Source organism: Mauremys reevesii, linkage group 15, assembly GCF_016161935.1.
Source record: "Mauremys reevesii isolate NIE-2019 linkage group 15, ASM1616193v1, whole genome shotgun sequence".
In the NCBI taxonomy this organism is placed as follows: domain Eukaryota; kingdom Metazoa; phylum Chordata; order Testudines; family Geoemydidae; genus Mauremys; species Mauremys reevesii.
The window spans coordinates 37,250,687-37,272,606 of NC_052637.1; the positions used below are offsets into that span (position 1 = coordinate 37,250,687).

Here is a 21,920-nt window from a genome sequence, read left to right on the forward strand (position 1 = left end):
CTTATAGCCAATATATTACATATGAGGGAACCAGGCAGATAGTGTTAAAATGACCTTCTCTACAAACCTAAATGTTTAAAACAAAGATTCCACACTATAATTTGGCTCATACTGTTGAACAATTCTTGCACAGTATAATACTGTCATCTCATCTAAGAAAGTGTCTGTCAAGACCCTATGAAACTATTTTACCAATATACAATCAAGTTTACATTACGTAAAATCGAGTCACATTCTAGAGTGTTACTTGGAGTATATTTTCCTAGCATGATTATTCTCATGTCATGTGATGTCTTCAATATGTCATCTGGTGAAAATGGGAGAGCTTTATACATTAACCTCAAACTTGTATCCCTCAATGTAGCTACAGAGTAAACCATGTTACCCTGCACAGAAAAGCTCACAACCCATTATGAAGAGAAAATAAATCTTTGTCAGAGAAGGGATTAAATAAAAAATAAGTTTATGAAGAATACATATCAAATTCAAACCAGTTCCAACATTTCAATAGAATATAAGCCAAAGTCTTTTTGGGGTTTTGTTCTTTGTAGTTCTTGCAAACTTCCTTCTATCTTGTTGAGTTCAGAGTAAAATCGTACCTAAAAAGAAAAATTAACATGTTTATAGTACAAAGCTTATGGAATGTTTTTCACCATTTTCACATATGAAAAGCAATTGCACATTTATATGGTGCACATGTAAATATAGGACCACTGCAATACTGTCATTTCTGGGGCAGTAGTGGATGGAAGACAGTAGAAATTTGATGCAAAGGACAAAGCACATGAGTAGAGGAGAACAAACTTATATGATTGAGTCGATTGTATTTATATCCCACATGCCACTCTGATACTAAATCCATATGCAAATTAGTTCAGTATTATAGGAAGTGTGACTTACTTGTGCTCTCACAAACTTATGTAAGCTAAAAAGCAATCCTTTTGCTTCTGGTAGCATCACCACAACTGTAAAATGAGCATCTAGTAACAGGCACATCCAGTCCATAATCTGAGGAAACAAGACAAGACAAATCAGCATTACCAGGTCTTATAGTTTAATGATATCTAGCATCTGTTTAACAGATTACAAGTTCAAAGGTTGAACTGGACATTTGTATTGAAAGTTAAAATTTCTAGTGATATAAAATGAACCCCCCCCCCTTTTTTTTTTGAGAATGTGTCTTTTTCCAAGCCACTTTATATAAAGATATTAATCTGTACCACCTAATGAATAAATGCAATACAATACAGAACTGATCTAACTACAAAATTATGCCATTACCAAATTTAGGGCAATATTTAGTACTATCTTCTCACCTGGTTTATGGTTGGAGAAAGCATGCCAGGAAAATCCATACTAACTTTTTCACTGCACTTTATATACAGGTACTGCAAATACCGGAGAAACAGCTAGAAGGAAAATAGAGTCAGACCGCTATAACAGACATTTAACAGATTCTTAGCTATTTCTCCCTGAACATGCCCCTATTTGTAAATTTTAATATACTAGTTTTCTGCTACCTACGAACTTGTACAGTAAGTCTGAATTATTAGTCTCAAGACTTTCTGATACCATCTGTGGATTAGGAGTGAATTCTGGAAACCACAGAAAACTAGCAGATTGAGCATACTTAAAGTGTAAGAAGAAATTCAACATTAATCATTGTATTGACAGACCTAAGTCATTGCTACTTGAGTCAGACACCAGACATATGACCAATCCATGAGGACCTAGTTTTCCATTAGTTTGTTAAAGAGCACATTCAAACAGTGACCACTCTTGCCTTTACTGATCTTAATTGCAATGTATTAACTTCACTGACTACCAGGATTATGCCAACAGTGTCCCGAGCACAACTGAAGTCTTGGAAGTCCCATCCTGCCCCCAAACAAATATAATTAATGAGAGAGCTGGTTCAGTAACAGACAAATTTTGTTCAGTGAGAACAGATTAACAATTACTGTATCAGCACATGAATAAGCATACAAGATGAGGGAAAGGAAAAAGATTTGATTATTTGTTGTTAATTGTAGTGTATTGATCTCATTTTTAGAGAGACTGTCAATTTAGTTTCAGAACATACAAGACTATTTTAAATTCTTATTGGATATCTTAAACCAATACATAAAAATAAGTTCTATGCAACTTAGAACCCATCATTAAAAAAAAAAAGATTTCTGATTTATAGTTAAGAACTAAACTGATAATTAGTTCTAAGAAGTGTAACATGCTTACAATGACTTGCTGAGCTGAAAGGTCTTTCAGATGAGGCAAGAGAAATGTTTCACTGTATGCTGAATAGAGAATGGCATTTCTGTTCAGGATTATTCAGGAAATACAGTTTCAAGAATTGTCATTTCTACAAAGATTCAGTGGATCTTAATTTTGTTAAAGTAGTTTTCTAGACTTCTGGGGAGAAATGCTGTTTTGAGTTCTGAATATTCTTCTCCCTGGTCCTTGTGCTTCTACTATGAGAAAAAGTTCAGCTCGGTGACTGAGTGTAGCATGTTTTGTTTTTTTAATGGATTCAAATTTTCTTAGAAGTACTGCAGTTACATAGTTAATAGTTACTTTGCCAGCCAAACACTTAATACCAACTTTTCCTTCTGTGAAGCTAACATTTTAGACCAAAAACTTTTACTATTGCAACATGAAATTGTATACTTAGAAAAAGTAAATGTAAATCAAAACTAAGTATCACTTATTTTATAGCATGAATACGAAGACTGCATTATCACTTTTTGTGTAGTTATGACCAATTTATCACAACTGACAAGCTTTTTATGATTAACAAGAGGTTAAGACAGACTTTGGAACAATGCTAATGGTAAGCACCACTTATTCTGCAGCCTGTATTTTAATCAAAACTAGAGATAATTAATGATATAACAAAATTAAAAGAGCATATATGCATCAAAGGATACAGCAGTGCTGCCTTTTGTGGTCCAACAGGGCATAATTCTTCAGTGTCCACCACATGGGGTTTCGGTGTTAACTGAATATCACAGCTGTCCTCCTCCATCAGTTCAGAACTGAAGCCATTCTGTACAGTTGCACTTTGTTTTTCTACTTGATCATTGAGCGTAATATCGATGTAACTGATTACTGAATCTAAATTCACATTTGTTCCTTGAAGGCTGTCGTCATTGATGCTATAAGAAGGAAGGGTAGTTCCATGGACAGACTATTAAATGCTTTATGTTTGCATATTCTCTGCACAGGCAAAAACACTATCAATCTTTTTATATCAAAATAGTCTATTAGCACTTTGAAGCATACAATACAGATGAAAGAACAAGAGAAAATCCAGTTTAAGTATTTCAGAGTTAATACTTATAAAATGTGTACTGATTCTAGCAACACAAGTTTAGTTACTGTGCCACCAGCCATTCTATTATGGACTTGTTTAAAAAAGGTGTATAATCCAATTAAGTTTGTTTTGATCATATGGCATTCATAGAATATCAGGATTGGAAGGGACCTCAGGAGGTTATCTAGTCCACCCCTCTGCTCAAAGCAGGACCAATCCCCAGATAGATTTTTGCCCCAGATCCCTAAATTGCCCCCTCAAGGACTGAACTCAACACCCTGGGTTTAGCAGGCCAATGCTCCAACCACTGAGCTATTCCTCCTCCCTTATATAGAGCTATGCGTTTTATTCCTTAAAAATGTTTATAATTATTTCCAACATTTAGCATGCAGGCAGTTGACAAGCAATTAGCTGCTAATATGAACAACACGGTTTGCCATTTTGAAATTTTTAAAGAATGAGTTAGTCTCCATGGATAGTAACTTTTGGCAATCCAAACAGTTTACAGAATTGTTGTAGTCAATAGGCATCTTGCACAGATAGAAGGTAGAATTTTAGCGTTAAGGGCTTGTCAACACACAAAATTGTGCCAGTTTAACTAAAGGTGTTATGTTTAGTTAAAAATGGCTATTTAGTTAAATTGTGTGTGGACATTAAAATTAATTTATCAGTGTTCTATATTGGTTTAGTTTGCCATTTAAGTGTACAGGAGCTAGCTAAACCATATAAGACAGGCCCTGGTAAAAATGTATCACAGGCCATTCAAAACCAAGAGCAAAGGGTTCCCTTTAACCTCTTGTGTGTGTCTGGGCAGTGCAGAACATACATAACTTATGCAACACTTAAACAAGGGCATTCACAATTTTCTGTTACACTTTTAAACTAGCTAGTCTGGAGAACATACTGAGACAAAGACTTATTGCATTTAAAAGAATCTGCAGATGGATGGCTCTGAGTATTTGGGGGATTTTCAGGGCTGCTATTCAGTCTTTTTTTGGCCTGGCTTTATGCTTTGGTTTGTCTTAGCAATATGCCATCTGAGAGAATATTAAAAAAGGGAAGACAGTAGTTCAGCATTTTTTGTAAGGGTGATAAACCATAGTGAGTTACATAAAGAGCCTGGTGTATAGGCAAAACTGACTAAGCTTTCCATCTTAAGAAGCTATCAAAGCAAGGAGGGGGCCCAGTTTTAGTGGAAACAAGGCTAATACCAATAATGTGTTCTAGGAGAGGAGACAATCATACAACACACAAGCATGGCATCAATTTAGGCCTTTGAAGTAATTTGCTGACTAACGAGGTGGTCAGTAAAAATTCAAGAATAAATACAATTTCAGGTTCCTGAAAGTTCTTAAAATACTGTTTAACTCTTGATCTATAAAAAAGCTTAGAACACTAAAACGATTCTTAGAAATGTATTGAAACCAAGTCTTCAGATAAAAACTAGACTAACAGAAGGGAAATATATTACCAGCTTCCGGCTTACCTTAAGAAAGCCTTCAAGCAAGCACAGGTAACTGCTTCAGGAATGTCAGGAAATTGCTGTAGACAAAGTTGCAACAAATGCACATCTGTCTTCTCCAAGGCAACTGCCATTAAGTCTGGGCACAAACTGAGGCAGAATAAAGAAGTTAGTCCCCACATTTAGACCGCATGTGAACTACTGAAGCATTAATCTTGTTTTAGATTAAGGTGCGGAAGGATTGTCCAGTGGTTAGGGCATGAGTTTAGAACTTGGGAGACCCAGGTTCAACTCCCTGCTCTGCCACAGATATTGGGCAAGTCACTTAGCTTCACTGTGCCTCAGCTCCATCATCTGTAAAAATGGGGTAGAAGTACTGCCCTAATTCATAGGGATACGATAAATACTTAAAAAAAAATAAATTATGAAGTGCTTTGAGATCTACTGGTGAAAAGTGCTATATAAGAGGTACCAAAAATTGATATTAGCAACAGAAATTCGACACGTCTTCCTGTGAGAACTGGACTTAAACACTTAATATTCACCTGTAAGAGAGTCCGTGTGTCTGGATCAACTGTACCAGGCAATTTCGAGGGTAAAATGTTGGCTCTGTTTTACACCTGTTCACAAGACCTGTTATAATGTATCCAACGGTAGCTTGGAAATCTGACATCTGTGCATTTGACAAGAACTGCCACAATTCCTCTTCAATATCACTCTGAGAAGAATCCTAAAAGTAGCATTATCCAGTTCAAAAGTGTCAGAAGTACAAGATTATGACTAACATATTGTTACTGATTAGACTAAAGTGGAGAAAGAAAACCCAACAACTTCAGACTGCAGACAACAACATGCAGTGTAGATGTAGCCATGTCGGCCCCAGGATATTAGAGAGATAAGGTGGGTTATGTAATATCTTTTATTGGACCAACTTCTGTTGGTGAGAGACTAATTTACGAGCGACACGGGGCTCTTCTTCCCTGCAAACTAATAAGACTACCACCACATGGGAAGCAAAAAAAAAAAAGAAGAGGAAAAAAAAATAAAGATTATTACTACCCCTTCTGACAGCCTTGTCATAACAACCAAAGGCCTGACCTAGAACTGAAAATTATACCCTTAATCAGATGGGAGTGGTCTCATTCAACCCTTACTCAGTAACTGTTTTCTCATTAGTTACTATAATATTTGCGACGTTCTTTACTCAATTTCCAAACAACTTGAGTTACAGAACTAGGATTGCTTGAACAGTATTTTTAAAATTAATGTGTTGCATATACTAAAGCAGTCACGAACTTTCAAACAAAAGGGGAAGCACTTTTGATCATACCCCATTTGCAACAATTTCCAGGAGTTAATCAGAGCATGCAGCCAAAAGCAATGTTACTGCCTAGTCAGCTCAGGTTTACTTTTATAAGTTTAAATACAATTCAATTAGTTCAGCAATTCTCAAAACTGCACTAGGATGTTGCTTAACTTGTTTCTAAAATGATATGCTATAGTGAAAAAAAAATTATTATTGATACAGGTATTAAATTTAATTATCTTATTTTGGAAGTGATAGGATGGACTTCACCTTCAGACTACTTTTTAAAATGAAGTAGCTTGCTTTACATTGTACCTAGAAACTAAGGTGAGAAGATTTGGGAAGAAGGGTTTTATGCTGGAATATTAATTGTCAGGTTGCCTCATGCCTCCATATCGATGTCTTATTTAAATCAAAACAAATTTTGGAACTTTTTCTGTCTGGAATATTTAAAAGTTCCAAGTCTAGAGTTCAGTCAGAATATTTTTTTCTAAGCTCACAATTTACTTGAGAATGTCTATTTCCTTTAAATTTAAGGCCTCCATCTTTGTGCAAGGCTACATTTATAATATTTAAAATTATCCAGATGCTGTACAGTACATTCCTAAAGCTTTGTAGAAAGAGCTAGCTTTAATACCACTAGTACTATGCATGAGCAGTTCTTCTTGCAGAATAGTTCTATACACTAATGGTTTAATCCCCAATATGGCTAGTTCTTACAAGTATATGTGTATCAAGCTACGAGGACAGGAAAGGAAAAGGGGGAATGACAGAACTCGACCGGTTGACTTAATTTGAGATATTCTAATAGGTTAGTAAAACATGAGCTAAGGATATTTTAGTTACTTACCTTTATATCTGATAAAAGCTGTTCAACTGTAAGGGTGTCTCGCTGCACTTTTGCAACATTGTTCCTTCTCAACCTTAACTGTAAGGTAAGAAAAAAAATATAAACCGAAGCTACCCTCAAAGCCTGAACAGACAAAAGTGATACATTTTCATCAAAATAACTAGGAACAGCGTGAATGTGCTATTTGCGTGTTGTAGCAATAGTATGTGGGGGTTTAAGGCAGTGTTCCCCAACCTGTGGGGCGCACACCCATAGGGGTGTGTGGAGGAACGCTTAAGGGGTGCACGGCAGGCCCAGGCCATCCCCCATCCAAGGCAGGGAGCACCATGCCGCACTCCAGCCCTGCTCCACTTTGCTCCCTGGCCGCCACTCTCCCCTCATTCCCTCTCCACCCCATCCCAGTTCAGCCCCCAGCACCACTTCAGCAAAGCTCCTCGGCTGAGCCAACTTTAAAGTAATGGGGGGGTGGGGGGAAGAGACAGATTCCATTCTGGAGGGAGGGGGGTGGTGTGAAAGACAACAAGTTTGGGCCCCACTGGCTTACGGTCATCAGCCAAACAATGTTTAGAAGTTCGATCCCAGTTTTAGAAAAACACTGTTAGCTGCCAGAGCCAACCCTGAAGTTTTGAAAATACATGCACCCACAATTAAGGCTAAGTTTTTGTCACAGAAATTTTTAGTAAAACTGACGGACAGGTCATGGGAAATAAACAAAAATTCACGGCAGCCTGTGACCTGTCCCTGACTTTCACTAAAAATATCCCTGACAAAAGGCGTAGGTGGATTCAGCACCCACTGCTGCTGGGGCTCCCAGATACACCACTGCTCCAGTGTGTGGGTGCCATGGGGGTCCACCAACTGCAGCTGGGCAGTGCTGCAGGGATCCACTGCCTGCAGCTAGGCAGCTGCAGAGAGTCTCCCCACCAGGTTGAGGGCTGGGAGTTGCGAGGGCAGGGCTGGCTGGGAGCTCCAGCCCCAGGGCAGAAAAGGTCATTGAGGTCAACGGAAGTCACGGATTCAGTGACATAATCATAGCCTTACTTACAACGCAAAGACAACCGAGGAAAAGATAACCCTGAAACTTACAGTTCTCTTGGATTCAGTTTTAGCAGTTATAGATTGCTGTGCAAATGGAGATCCCAGATCATCTTCTTGAAGCATATTCCAATTCACATATGAAGACACAGTTCTCATGCCTGTGCAAACAAAGTTATATTAAACCTATATTAATAACCTAAGTTACAAAAGTGCATTCCCTCAAAGAACAGAAGCAAATTAAGCCTATTTTCTCTCTCTAATAGCAGTAGGGAATCATCTGGTAACTCTAAAGCAATTTAAAATATTGAGTCATTCCCTGTCACTACAAAATTTGTTTCCAATTCCATGCATCTTGTGAATAAAATTAAAATAAGTTTAAGATCAGCATTAAGTAAAAACGTTTTCCTAGAAAATAAGGTCAACCCAATTGCTGTATCAGTCAAGATACAAATGCACCAGTTGCTCTGAAATTTATCTTGGACTTTATTCTAATGTTTAGGATGAATTAGATATGTATCTATAAAATACTGTTGAAAGTACAGCAGTATGACTGGTGTTAAGTTGACTCCACAATAGCACAGTCTTTTCTGAAAATAGGGTAAGAACTACCTCCGAGAAAAAGACTATCATATGAAGTCTGAAAATAACAGAATTTGTATTAAAGGGGGGGGAAAAAATAAACAATTAAAAAAAAATCAGCACTGTATGTAAAGATGCTTTAAAAGAGCTTCCACCTAAAAATCTGCGTAAGTACAGTTTTATTAAAGGTTTAACTAGCACAACATACAGTTTAGCAGCATGCTGGATAGTCATGTTATTCCTCTACAAAAATCCATACAAATAAATGCAGTAAGTGAATGCTTAATGTTGTTAAATATATTGTAAGGACATTCACAGTTCATAAGCACCATCTCTCCTCCCTCTCCCCTCCCACCCCCAAATCACCAAGGCACGTTAGGATGCTCTGTTTCAGTGCATCCATACTACATGTAATGTCACTGAAGTGCATTATACACATATTTCAATAAGTTTTTGCAAAGGAACAGAATGCAAAGTTAAGCTACTATTCAAGCTGTTTAGAGTTCAGCTATTTTACTGTAAGACTGATCCTGGTTTTTTCTATGAAGTTTTTCAACAGAATTTTAATGGAATGATGTATGCTGAAATTACAAGTATTCACTAAATAATATTTATAATCAAACTCTTACTTGAGGTTTGAGTATCCTTGAGTTTTCCAACAGCAGCTGCCAAGGATGAAGTTTCACACTTGTATACAATTACAGTTAGCACCTTCCCATGTGTTAAAAAAAATTTCTCTCCATAACACCACAACTACAAAATATTAAGTACATTGTTAATTAACAGATGAAGTACAGAAGCTAGTTTGGACTTCTGCACAAAAATCCATTCAAATCAATATTTTTTAAACATCTCATAAGATGTTTCTTCCCATCTACCCTTACCCTCATCTAAAACGCCTAACTGTCTTAGCATCATTGATCAGGCAATGTGAATGAGACAAAAGCTCTACTTTTGGGCGGACTAAGTGCCTCCTAGTGGACTTTCAAAGCTTTTCAATCACTTTATATTTCTTGTCAATCAATTTAGGATTTAAAAAACCTGCCTTTTAGATAGCCCTGTAGCAGTTTTATTGCATAAGCTCATCTTGCCTGAAGAGCGGTGGTCAAAAGTTGAACATTTTAACGTGTTTATCATTTTAAGCTGCTCAAAACTTCTGTTTCTCTTACCATGGCTTAAACAAAACATTCCTTCCCCTTGCATCCCCAGCTGTACACACTCATTTCTACAGTGAAATAGAAATGCTCAATTTGTTAGAGTCAAGCCTACAGTACCATAGATATCAAACACTAAATTACAGCTTACTTGTCCCGAGGTTCCCTGTGGTAGTTCTTTTGAGGTTTGCAATGTTTGAAATTTTGTATTCCATATAGCTAGGCACTCTACAGAAAAAGGAAAAACAAAAGCAGATACACTGAGCGTTCAAAGTGACAGAGACATGACATTTTTCTGTAGTCTTCAGTTACAGGCTTCCCAAAATAAAATGAAATTGCATTTCAGAATGTATATAATGCACCCAGCACTAAGGAACAGCAAAAGTGATTTTGGCAAGTCAAATGAAGTTGTTTTCTTGCTAGCACTTGCAGTTACTCTTGTGTTGGAAACTTTTCAAGCAGTTGTAATTCCACAGAAACTTGACGGAAACCAGAGAGGCCAGCCTGCCAGCTGATTGGAAAGCAAGCTCCATGGGCTGCCCCACTATGTGCCTGGTGAGCTTCTAGGATGTCCTGATTTCCTGTCTGACCAAACCAGCCCCCAACGATCGCGGGGAGTATATTTGGTTTCAAAACTACAGATACGTTCCTGGCTGCCTTGCATTTCAGCACATCCAAAACCAAAAATATTTTGGATATTCAGACTTGCGAAAAGCTTCACATTTTATTCCTGAGGGAATTCTGTGTTAAAAATTTGAAGATTCTGCACACAATATTTTAAAATTCTGCATATTTTGTCAAAATAATGCAATGTAATCACTCTGGTTTCAATTATTTCGGTAATTTAAACTACAATACAACAGATGGAGAATGGGAGTGGGAAGCATTGGAGAAAATCACCAAACCTCGTTACCTAATAGTAATGTGGCTAGGTTTGACCCTTTATTTCTAGTTATTAGTCAACAAATATATGCAGGCATATGCTCAGTGTTACATCATAGGCAACTGAAGAGCAAGTGAGGGCTGGGGAATCAAACTCACAATTTATATTGGCTACTGAATCTCCAGAAAGGTCAGTAGCAAACAGTTCATGGAGCACATTTTGTTAGGAATTTTTTTCAGTCCAAAAATTTAGACCAATTCTAAATCACTAAAGCACCATAAGCATTTATAAGGCTATACGGTCCTTTACACCACTCTGGCAATGTAAAAGGAGCCTTAAAACTTTTACACTTGTTTTATACTCCTGGGGGAATTAAAGACAATGGGAACAATTCACTAAGCAGGCAGGCTCCTACATTCTGCTCTACCTAAGGGGACAGAGCCTGCCCCATGCCTACCTCCTCAAAAACACCCCGAAGCCCTGCCCCTCCACGCTGAGTGTGCTGCAATAGTGAGCAATGAGGACAGAGTGACTGTCTGTCTCTCTCTCACATGCACAACTGCCCAGCCTGCCCCTGCAGCAATTTACATCTCTACCAGCTGGTTTGTGTGCCTGAAGCAACCTGCCTGTGCTGCTGGGGAGGGGAGCGTGACCGCTCTTGTGCTTCCCTTTGCTTCCCCATCAGAAGTCATTTTTCCTGCAGGGAAGCAAAGAAATCTGTGGGGGACATAAATTCTGTGCATGCATAGTGACACACAATATCCCCAGGAATAAAATTTTTCATCCTGATTCAGGACAGAAAATGTTTTGGAAATGTGAAGTTTGCCCCAGGACTGAAATTCTATTTCCCGGCCAGCTTTATTTTCAGTAGAAGTAGATAATTCTCCTTCTGTATGCTGAAATTACCAACAAGTTGTAAAATATCTGAGGGTTATCTCCCACTATATTTTCATATCATGTGCAAAAACAGTGTAGAAATATTGAAGTTTAGAGAGTGAAATTCAATAGCAAAAGTAGTTTCTAGTCTTGGGTTTGACATTACTATTTACAATTACAATCCATTAGAGGCATCCCTTCAGTATGTGTAGATTACAGACCACTCAGTTGTATAATTAACTGTACTACAACAGTTTCTAACAGTAAACTACCATTCTGTCTGAAATTCAGTTTCCTTACCATCCCCACTAAATAACTGGGTCTCTGAAAAAAGTTCTCAAGTCCCTGATTAGAAATTCCAACCCAAGATCATTCTTTCCTGTGAAGAGACCACAAAAATAATCCACCAACTAGTCTATGTGGCCAGCTTAATTTTCTCTTAGAAGAGAAACAAAACAAGTCACTTCAAAGTTACCTTTAGCAATATTAGGTGGAGAATCCAAACATCCCAATACTGCAACATGATCTTTATCAAGGATGGCTAATGAAGCTCCTTTTAGAACAGTGTCAGACACTACAGTTTTGAGCAGTAGTGACTTGGACAGAATTTGCTCTTCCTCTGGGACACTGTGTTGCAGTGACATCAGAATCTTATACACACATCCATTAGAATCTATCAGAAGAGAAAGGTGACACTACAGTTTAAGTTAACGATTGTCAACCCGTGCCTGTGCATTTTTCTAAAACTTCATACGTACATCTAAGACCATTATAAAATCTGCACACGAAAAGCTAACCTAAATGGACTGACTTTAATCACAATGCAGTAAGTTCAGAAGACAGTTCAAATGCAGAACTTCCTTAAAGACATCTCATTGTACAACACATAGCATGATCAGGTGTAAGACTTTACAGCCATCAGAACAAGAAAATACTTAAAAAAAAGTCATATTAGACAACAGCAATTCACAAACAGTTGTAGTTGCAAGTTTAAACCAGTTACATTCATCATAAAATAAGACTTACACAAACACAGGAGTGTGAGAATATTGTTTTTTGTATATGCTGTAAAACTCAGTGGATGTGATGATTCTTCTTGTTCAAGCTTGTACTTGTGCAGGATATTTGGGTTAACTTTCTGTACATACACAAAATAATTCCCATTCTAAAAAGAAAAAAAATTAGTTTACAGCTACTTCATTTATAAAACAGGGACATGCTACAGATGATATTGTTACATACTAGTAGTAGTGAACTGCCACACATGACATTTAGTTATGAACCTAAATTCTTAACTGGACATGCTGCAAAAATAACTCACATGGAACAGTTTGTAAAATTCATGCAAAATGAAGTGACATTATAAACTAATGCAATACAAATGGATTTACAGGGAAGATAAAAACAAGTTAATGAAAAAACCAAAATATCAGAGAATCACTTTCAGCCACTAATGAACAGTGTGTCTGAAGGAGTCAGAAGAGGCTATTAATATGAACATAATACATGTTGTTTTCTGGTTAATAAACCAAACATGATGCTCAAGAGAAGCCATTTCATTGGCTAAACAAGATTTCTGAGGAAGTTGCAGGGGGAGTCCTCTCGATCCCAAGCACCAAGAATTAGTTATGAGCTTTTATTTTAAGATTTCAAACCAAAGCATGACTGGTGCTCCTAGGGACTCAGGAATACAAAATAATACTACTGTTCTGATTTTAATCTTAATTGCTCTCTAGATTCACATCAAAACTAGTTTCCCTCCCTGGAAGCAAAATAATGATAGAGTTCAATGAGATTGTCACTCTGTAGATATGTGCAGTATTTCAGATAAATACACAGGAATTCTTCCCTCCCCACCAAAATGAGAGTTTTGTAGTGAGTCATCTTTGTAAAGAATTTGTATTTTATACAGTAGAACCTCAGAGTTACGCACCTCAGAGTTACAAACTGACCAGTCAACCAAACTCTCATTTAGAACCTGAAGTACATAAATCAGGCAGCAAAGACAAAGCCCCCCACAAATACAGTACTGTGTTAAACATAAACTACTAAAAAAATAAAGGGACAGCAGCATTTTTCTTGTGCATAGTAAAGCTTTCAAGCTGTATAAAGTCAATATTCAGCTGTAAACTTTTGAAAGAACCATAAATGTTCTGTTTAGAGTTATGAACATGTCAGAATTACGAACAACCTGCATTTCTGAAGTGTTTGTAACTCTGAGGTTCTACTGTATGTAAAAATATAGCTTTAAAGTTGTAGGCCTCTGTAAGACTTATTTTTTAAGCTGTCACTACATTTTACATCATAATTAAAATATCCTGAATTATCCTGGAGTAATGAGAACAAGTTCAGTATTACTGAAAAGCTATATGACATTTTGTAGATTTTTTCAACTAAGTCACGCTCATCACTACAGGACAACTCAATTGTAATATGAATTCAATTAAATAGTTAACAGAAATATTACAATACTTTACATATTGAAAGCTTATATTTATGAAATTAAGCAAGAGATGTAATGAGAGACTAAATATTGATTTAAACTCGGTTATAATTTCTTTTTTTTTTTTTTTGCTGTAACAAGTTTTTAAAAAAGCCACTCACTTTCTCAGTAGCAAAAATTAAAACAGGTTGTTGAGTTTCCATGAAAGCTTCACTCCACCTAAAAGTTGAAAGTTGTATCATTATTTCTTGCTATAAGTAAAAACAATTGAACATTTTCAAGTGGGCAATTAATTAAAAATACATAAGCAATAGATACATTTAAGATAACACTCAAAACGCAAAAGTATATCTTGTGGATGCACTGCCAATAGAACTGATGACTATCACTGTGATCTTCAACATCAATTCAGTCATCTAAATGCATTAATTATGTATTTAGACCTTTATACATACACCTCTACCCCGATATAACGCAACCTGATATAACGCGGTAAAGCAGCGCTCGGGGAGGGCGGGGCTGTGCGCTCCGGCTGGTCAGTGCGTCAGGCTCTGACATGCTGCTCTGAGCGGCGTGTTAAGGATGCCGGGTCGGTAAAGCAGCGCCCGGGGGGGCGGGGGGGGGGGAGATCCAAAGGGTTGGATAAAGGCCAGAGGGTCTCAGGGGACAGGGAGCAGGGGGGGAGCCACAGCCCGAGGAGGTAAGCTGCAGTGCAGGGGAATGTCACACGAGCTCCAGCTGGTGCCGAGAAGTTTGGGAAGACTGGTCCACGTAGGGAAGTTGCGGATCCAGTGCAGGGAGAGGTGCCCATCTTAGACGGCACTGTGCAGGTGCCCCTGTCCCGGCTCTGGAGGGCTCGGCACACAGTAGGTGGAGGTCAGACAGGGGTGGGATACTTGCTGACTATTAATAACGGAGATGCTCGAGGCCAAAGCAAGTTCAACATAACACGGTTTCACCTATAACACAGTAAGATTTTTTGGCTCCCGAGGACTGTGTTATATCGGGGTAGAAGTGTATACTCATTTTAATATGATACAACCTTATAGCCATAAAACAGTGTATAAGACATTTTTAAATACGATAGCAGCTTTCACCTCTGCAACACACAATTCAGGGCAAACAAGATAGACAGTAGCAGACTTAGAACTTGATTCACATATGGCCATCAATTCCTTGGATTATGAAGCTAGTTCCCTAAAATGTTATCACTCACCTAATGACTTCATCTGAGATAACATTTTCAATTTCTTGTTGTGGTGCCGCCAGCAGAGCATCTAAGGTTCGCACTGCACCTCCTTTGAAAAGCACAAGTGGCTCTGTGTGGGGTAGTGAATGTATCCGATACACCTCAGCTGTTAACTACAAGAAAAGTGTGTCCTCTTGAAAAGTTTATTTTACATTCACAATTCATTGCCGTCATACTGTTCTACATTTGATTTCTTTATTTTTATTTCTACAGATTTCTTATAAAAACTGACTAGCAATAGAATGCTGCCAGTGAAGAATTCCTCATAATGGAGTCCCAACAAGTTCCACTTTTCTGAAACATTGTGATGCATCATTTCACTGCCGAAAGAAGCAACTGCTAGAAAAACATCTGTTCCAAATTAATTAGCATCACCTTTCTGGGTCACATTAAGTAGGTTACAATTCAGAACAGTCAAGTGACACCAGGAATTTAAATATAGCTGCTAAAGCACAACATATCCACCAACCAGACCTCACTACAAAGCAATACAAAATGCAAATAAAGATTTTTCTGACTGAAACTCCCATTCAGTTGAATAATGTACCTTTTACTCACAGCAACAGGCCAGAAGAAACCTTATGTATTGAAATTTAATTACCACAGTGGCCCCATTCAGAAAATCCCACATCCTATAAATTCTATTATGTTTCAAAGAGTTATCACTGGTCCTACTAATCGTTTAAACTCGAATGTTTTTCAGAAAGATCTTTAAGCCTAAGCACACAGGTGAATTACTAGTAATAGTCCATACTACTCGAAGTGTAAATTAAGGAGACAAGTAATTGGAAAAAAAATAATAATCAACATTTCACTGCAAAGCTAACATCCTCCCCTCCAAAAATTCTTAATTTTAAAGTGAATATATATTACTAATTTTAAAACTTACTGTTGCTTTAAATACTTTATCCAAATTAACATCTTCATCCTTCCATATTCTTAAAACCTGTAAAAAATAAATGGTTTTATAAATATGATGAAACAACATCCATTTGCTGTATATCACAGACTGGCATATGAAATATTTGTTAATGAAAGCAAACATATCAGGAAATTTTGAATGAATTCTGAATTCACAAGGAGTGACCTTAGTGAGAGCAGTCTCAAGGAAGTGGTTTGTGTGGGAGGGGCAGCCAGAGGACCCAGGCAAGAGTTGAAGGAGCTAAGACAGCAGGAATTCAGCACAGCAAGAAGTTTGCATTTGAAAGGGAGGATGAATAGATTTTTGAGAACAGAAGATACAGTAGCATGATTGAAGGAAAACAAAAAGAAACCAGATAAGGGTAGACTGAAAGGGAGGAAAAAGGAAAATTCAGATGAAAGGAGTTGGAAGGGGCTATGATCAAGGCCACCCTCTACCAGGTCAGGGCCCTGGCCGGAAAGATATAGTAGGGTTCACTAGTTATTAAATACAATTCATTGGCATGAGAAAGCGTATGAAATGTAAAGAAACAGAACCCTGTGGTTATTTATCAGAAGCAGATATAGGTACAAACTTTTTTTCAGTTACCTATTTAAAAAATGAAAACAGAGAGAGAAGGATGATAGCAGAACAGGTGACGTGAAGGTATTAACTACCCCAATCATCTCAACAGGGTGCTAATGCAAGTTTCACAACGTAAAATGTAAATATTTATTACTTTAGAGTTTATTTTAGCCAAAGTATTCTTATGCTTATGTCTATCATATGAAAAAACTTTTTATAGGAAAGAACTTGCAAGTTTCAAAAGGCAAGTAACTGAATATGTGGTTCTCAACATAAGATATCTCCCCTTCCCCAGCACCTGTCCCAATGTGTGTGCAATCCCAGTCCTGCATGTCATCCTCTCCACTGAATGAGCAAAGATGCAATGACTTAGGTGCTCCAAATTCTGATGGTGTGCAACCTGGGGCATTCCAGGATTTGAAAGGCCCTAAGATAATGAGTAGCTGCATTGATTCTGGAAAATTCCACACTTTTCCAGTACTTCAAAATAGCTAAAACAAAATCAACAATTACTTGTAAGTCACTCAGAAGACTTTTATATTATCAAACACTGATCTCTCACCTTATCGTCATGGACAGCAATGTATTCGCCAGTTTCAAAGTTACACACAGCTGGGCATGTGATAGTTTGATCTTGTTTGACTGACCAGCAACCCAGTGGCTTTTGGTCTGAAACCTAGACAAGTGAGAAGTAATTTAGATTTCCATGGATGACGCAAGCATAATTCCAAAAAGGGTAAGGAGTCAACACAAAACACAAATTAATCAAGATTCATTTGAATATGGAGTTTATATTGAGAACACAGGAACTAACATTCTGGCTCAGACCTGAAGTCCATGTAGCCCTGGCTCAGACAGTTACCAGTACCAGATGCTTCTGAAGAAGATGCAAAAACCCCATAATAGGCAGATGTGTGGTAGTCTCCCTTCCATATTAGGTTTCATCCTGGTCTCTATACACTTTGAGCTGAACATGTAGTTTCCAGCTTGCATAAACATACACATGCTAGCTTTGATTGAGTTAGCATGCTAAAAATATAACTGCAGCTGCACTGGCACAGGCAGCAGGACGGGCTAGCCACCCTGAGTACAATCCTGTCTAGGAGCGTAGGTACTTACTTGGGAAGCTAGCTACTTCTGTTGCCTGAGTCTACAGTTCTCTAGTTAACATGCTAGTTTCATCAAAGCTACTGCACGTACATTTACACCTTCAGCTTGAAGCTTAGATATACACTATTAGTTAAAAATTGGTTTAAGCCCTGAGGCTTAATATCCCTTCCAAAATTTATTAATTAGGTGATCAAGAATATCCAGAGTTCACCATGTAAATGTCCAGTCCCTTTTTGAATCTTGTTAAAATTCTTGGCCTCAACAATTTCCAATGGGAATGAGTTCCCCACGTCACTCCTAGAGACTTTTTAAAAAGACAGGTATAACATTTTCTACTGTTCAACCCTCTGGAACAGTGGCTTTTTAAAATAAGATATGCATATTTTTGTTAGAAGCTCAGCCACTTCATACTTCTCAGCTCAGCTTCTTCAGAACTCTTGGACATAAGCTTTTTAATATCAGTTTTCTCCAGCATATTTTCTTCAGGCATGTTGATCTGATAGTACTTCATGCACATTACCAGCAAAGCACAGCTACAGGTTAGGTATCTTCACAATATCCTGAGGAGCAAAGACAGAGAAGCTAACTGACTTTGCATTAATAACATCCTTCCCCTTTTTAAGCCTCACTGATTCTGCAGACCAACTGCAGAATTGTGTGTCTAAAATTTTTTTCTTCAGGGCTCGTCTGGTGGCTCGTCCACAACAGCAACTCTACATACATTTCACAGACTTTGAGAAGGCTTTTGATAGCATTCACAGGACCAGCCTATGGCACATTCTGCAGGCATATGGAATTCTTTTCCATATAATCAATGTCATCAAAAGCTTCTATTTCAACTTTACATGCAATGTTGATCACAGTGAGCTCAGTTTTGAAGTCAAAACAGAAGTACGTTAGGGGTGTGTCATGTCTGCAATCCTCTTCAACATTACCATCAACTAGGTAATGTGGTGTACAACAGAAGACATGCCAACAGGCATTAGATGAACACTCTTCTCATCCCTTGAAGACCTGGACTTCGCAGATGATGTTGCTCTCCTATCACATACCCAACCTCATATACAAGAAAAAACAACTTGACTCAACGCATTCAGCCAGCAAATTGGACTGAAAATCAACTGCAATTAGATAGATATCATGACCTGTAACATTGGCTCATAATCCTCTATCTGTATTGATGATGGTGTTCTCACCAATGTAGAAACATTCACATACTTGGACAGCACCATCAGCCAGGACGGTGGAACAAGCCAGGACAACCAAAACAAAATCAATAAAGCCAGGAACACCTTCAGGAGCTTAAATACAGTCTGGAAATCATCAAAATACAACACCAAAACCAAACTCAAGATTTATCAGAGCTGCGTACTTTCAACACTACTTTATAGTTCAGATTGCTGGGAATGAGAAAGTATGACCTGTCCAAACTGTCTTCATTCCATACAACCTGCCTTAGAATAATCCTCCATAACTTTTGGCCCAGAACAATCTCAAACCAAGATCTATTGACACAGTGCAGCCAAGAGGATCTGAGCACCATCATTGCCATGAAGTGCTGAAGATTTATTGGTCATGTGCTTTGGGTGGAAACTGATTCCTTCACCAGCGTAGCAATAAGATGGACACTTGACGGCAAGCGAAAATGAGGCTGCCCGAAAACAACATGGCGAAGAGCTGCGGAAGCCAAGCTGAAAAACCTGGGGCACAGCTGGGGAACCACTGAAAGTCTTGCCAGAAACAGACAGGAGTAGAGGAGCTTCATCACTGCCCTAAACAACAGTGGCGTAATAGGAACATGATTAACTTTTCTATTTTGCTCTATCAACATGAAATGATTGTATGCAGTATTGGTCCCAGGACCTGAAGAAGAGCTCTCTGTAAGCTTGAAAGCTTGCCACTGACGGAAGTTGGTCCAATAAAATATATTACCTCACACCGTGTCTCTCTAACATAAAATGAAGATTTTTATGACATTTTACCCTTGAACTTCAGCAATTTTTTTTTAAATGAAAAAGGTATTTGAAGAGTAAAGCCATTTAACTGTGGGGTTTCATTTCCAATTTGTTACTCCCCAGACCAACAGGCAATGGAGACTGTAGGATCAAAAACTCTCAGATAACACAGTTGTAGCACTGCCTTCTAAAATAGAAAGTTACAAACTGTCACGTTTCATAACAGACTGTTTCCCTACAGGTTAGCAAAGAAACTATCCACACGGCTAACTACAGCTTTGCACAAGAGACTAGGTATCCTGCAGAGCAGTATGGCTGAAGGAAATACATGTTTTTTCCCCCCGGCCCTCAGGAATATCAGGTACCGGCCACTATCAGAGGCTGGGTAATCAGACTAGATAAGCCCATGCCCTGCCGCAGAACAGCCAGTCCCACGAGTGCAAGGCCAGGCTTGGGGTGCGCGCAGACCCGGCGCACAGCGCTCCGCGGGTGCCTGAAGACACGAGAGGGCACAGAAGCTATTGCGAACACAAACGGGAGAGCTCCTGCAGCAGCTGAAGCGGCAGAGGCGCCGAGCAGGGACACATTCCCGCCGGCTGCACGACCCTTCCCCACCCCGCGCTCGGTGGCCGGCAGCAGGGGTTGGGGCTGCCCTGGAGCAGGCAGGCAGCAGCCGGGGCGAACTCTGCGATGCTGTCCCTGCCCCGCATATATAAGACGGGGCTGCAGCGAGACAGGCCGACCTGGGAGCTCGTCCCCGCCTCCCGGGTCCCTGCCGACGAGCATGCGGTGCAGGGGAAAGAGGCAGCCGGGTCTCACGCGGTCCCGTCCCACGGAGGAGCGAGGCTTCCCCGAGAGAGCGGCCGCGTCCGCAGCCCGGCGGGGCAGTCACCTTGTAGAGAGTGGCCGTCCTGCCGCGGTCGGTGAGCAGCACCCGGTCGGGATCCGGGCCAGGTTCCAGCCCCACGATGCCCTGGCCAGCCCCTGCTCCCGCGCTGGCAATCAGGCCGCACAGCGTGAACTCCTCACACAGCGCCGCCATCTTACAGAGCTGCCGCCCTCTCGCGAGAGCTGGGGGAGGACGCAAGGCCACGCTCCGCCAGGGAGCCACAGCAAACGGCCAATGAGGAGAAGCAAGCGCACGCGCGCGAGAATCAACCGCTAGAAGGGGATGCGCATGCGGAGTAGAGGGGAGGGAGGAATGCCGGGGAGGACGCATGCGCATTTATCTGTATTCTGGTTGGGGCGCGGCAGCCGCTGCTGTGGGTGAGGAAGGAGTTTGGTGCTAGGAGGCAGCTCTGTGCGGTCCCTCCATTGGGGTGCTGGGTGCGGACTCCCCTCTCCTTCCGCCACTGATGCACTGTGACACCTGGGGCAAGTCAGAGCCCTGCTCTGGCGGGGGAGGTTTTATCCCCTCTAACTGGTGGGAGACGCAGGTTCAAATCCTGGTCACAGAGCTGAGCATCCCCTCACCCCCCTTCCAGTGGGAGAGTGAGTGCTGGCTGCTGGGTCCTCAGCGGCTCAGGTTGGCAGCTCTCCTGGCTGTATCACAAGTTTCCCAACATTTGACGGTTGACTTAAAGCCCCAGCTCCCAGAGAGGGGAATCTCAGCTGCCATTTAAAAACGGAGTTTCCAGCCCTCCCAGTTGCAGAGAAAACCCTGAAAAATCCAGCCCAAGAGCAGCCACAGAGCTCAGAAGGCAGCTCAGAAAAAGGACCCCTCATTTATTTATTTTTTTAAACCTCATGATGACTAAGCCTGGCTCATCATTTTGTAGTGTTTGGAGTTGGCAATACTGATTTGGGCACTCACAGCTGAGGCACTTGGAGTTAAAGGGCTCATCTGAAAATTTGTTTAAAGTCATAGTTGGGACTAAAACTCAAACTCTCAGTATCACTATACAGATTGCATTGCCTTTCATTAGGGACCGTTCCTTCCTGAATTAACAATTTTTTCCTCTTGTTCTGCTCATTCTCACAACTGTTTCAGGCAGATCACTACGCTTTACGGTTTCAGCCTACCCAGGATGGTATCTGAAGAATGGTCTTTTTTTATATATCCATTTCCTTAGTTTTCTTCCTTTCATGGAGTTTTTTTTCTTTCTGTTTCTTTATCACTGAAAAATATTCCCTATCTAAAGTATTTCATATCTCTGGGGAACAACAAATACATTTGATATACTGACTGTCATATTAAATGAAATGTAACAATTAGATGA

The 21,920-nt window shown here is 39.6% G+C and overlaps 1 protein-coding gene across 1 annotated transcript; it reads right to left on the reverse strand.

The window, feature by feature from the left end:
* Nucleotides 1–446: 446 nt before the first annotated feature.
* Nucleotides 447–20,870, reverse strand: NOL11 (nucleolar protein 11). Its single transcript, XM_039502151.1, has 18 exons — nucleotides 20,594–20,870; nucleotides 17,199–17,312; nucleotides 16,040–16,096; nucleotides 15,118–15,263; nucleotides 14,063–14,120; nucleotides 12,485–12,623; nucleotides 11,934–12,131; nucleotides 9,851–9,927; nucleotides 9,175–9,298; nucleotides 8,015–8,124; nucleotides 6,929–7,006; nucleotides 5,318–5,502; nucleotides 4,797–4,922; nucleotides 2,925–3,152; nucleotides 2,236–2,314; nucleotides 1,317–1,409; nucleotides 901–1,008; nucleotides 447–599 (listed from the first exon to the last, which is right to left on the reverse strand). Exons 1-18 carry the CDS (start codon nucleotides 20,741–20,743, stop codon nucleotides 486–488), a joined length of 2,184 nt encoding a protein of 727 aa, XP_039358085.1. The 5' UTR covers nucleotides 20,744–20,870; the 3' UTR covers nucleotides 447–485.
* Nucleotides 20,871–21,920: the final 1,050 nt, after the last annotated feature.

What these genes read in the sequence shown, in the direction of transcription:
- NOL11 (XM_039502151.1), bottom strand. Translation starts at nt 20,743, where the DNA reads ATGGCGGCGCTGTGTGAGGAGTTCACGCTGTGCGGCCTGATTGCCAGC. An exon ending in CCACAAAAGGCAGCACTGCT is followed by an intron (nt 2,315 to 2,924) that starts GTATCCTTTGAT and finishes AATCCTGAACAG; the next exon opens with AAATGCCATTCTCTATTCAG. An exon ending in ATAAGTTTGTGAGAGCACAA is followed by an intron (nt 600 to 900) that starts GTAAGTCACACT and finishes TTTTCTTTTTAG; the next exon opens with GTACGATTTTACTCTGAACT.